A 724-nucleotide genomic window follows, 5' to 3' on the forward strand; every position below is an offset into this window, starting at 1 on the left:
TGCCGTAGCTGCCGTGGCTTGGCACTTGGTTACCCATTCTCACGTAGTGGCTTCTTTAGTTACCTGATGTATCTTTCCTCCCCTGTCTGCCCTGGAAAGTAAAAAGACACACAATGGGGCGATTTCACCGGCGCCTAGTCATTATTAGCCTTTGCAGCACCGTGGTCCTGATCGCTTTTAGCGTGCTTATTAAGAACACATGGACGCCCACACCATCTACGGAATTCGAAGAGTCTCTTTCTATTAGGACCCTTAAGGAGAGAGAATACAACATGCGGTTTCTGGAGGAACGTGATGTTCGTGTCGTTGCTGCAGTGTCTAGAACATACCTGTGCGACTACAGAAAGAACATCACGCTGTTACCTTTAGGATGTGTTGTGCCCTGCGGCAATGACGGACAGGAAAACGGCGGTGACTTCAACTGCCACATACTAAAGCAAGGTCGCAAAGAGGACATTACGCTAGCAGATATTACAGTAAGCCACGTTGGGCCTGCTCCCATACGTTACCCCACCAGTAAACCTTACATTACTCTCTACTATACAACCGAAAGCAATAAAAGTGACACAATAGGGGGTAACGAGTCGTACCAACAGCAGTTCGACAGGGTTGTGTCTTTTCACCAGCACAGGCAGAACTACTTCACGTGGACCCATCACTATAAGCCCTACTTCATGGACATACTGCGGAGTAACAACAAGGATGGCGGTGAGGCTCAGAGTGC

The 724-nt window shown here is 48.8% G+C and overlaps 1 protein-coding gene across 1 annotated transcript; it reads left to right on the plus strand.

The window, feature by feature from the left end:
- Window positions 1-113: 113 nt before the first annotated feature.
- DQ04_24191000 (hypothetical protein) lies at window positions 114-722 on the plus strand (the record flags this gene model as incomplete). Its single annotated transcript, XM_009318217.1, has 1 exon — window positions 114-722. A coding segment is annotated over one exon (609 nt), but the record flags the coding sequence as incomplete, so codon positions are not given.
- Between the last annotated feature and the right edge of the window lie 2 nt (window positions 723-724).

The sequence above is a fragment of the Trypanosoma grayi genome (assembly GCF_000691245.1).
Source record: "Trypanosoma grayi strain ANR4 Tgr_2419_V1, whole genome shotgun sequence".
Classification (NCBI taxonomy): domain Eukaryota; phylum Euglenozoa; class Kinetoplastea; order Trypanosomatida; family Trypanosomatidae; genus Trypanosoma; species Trypanosoma grayi.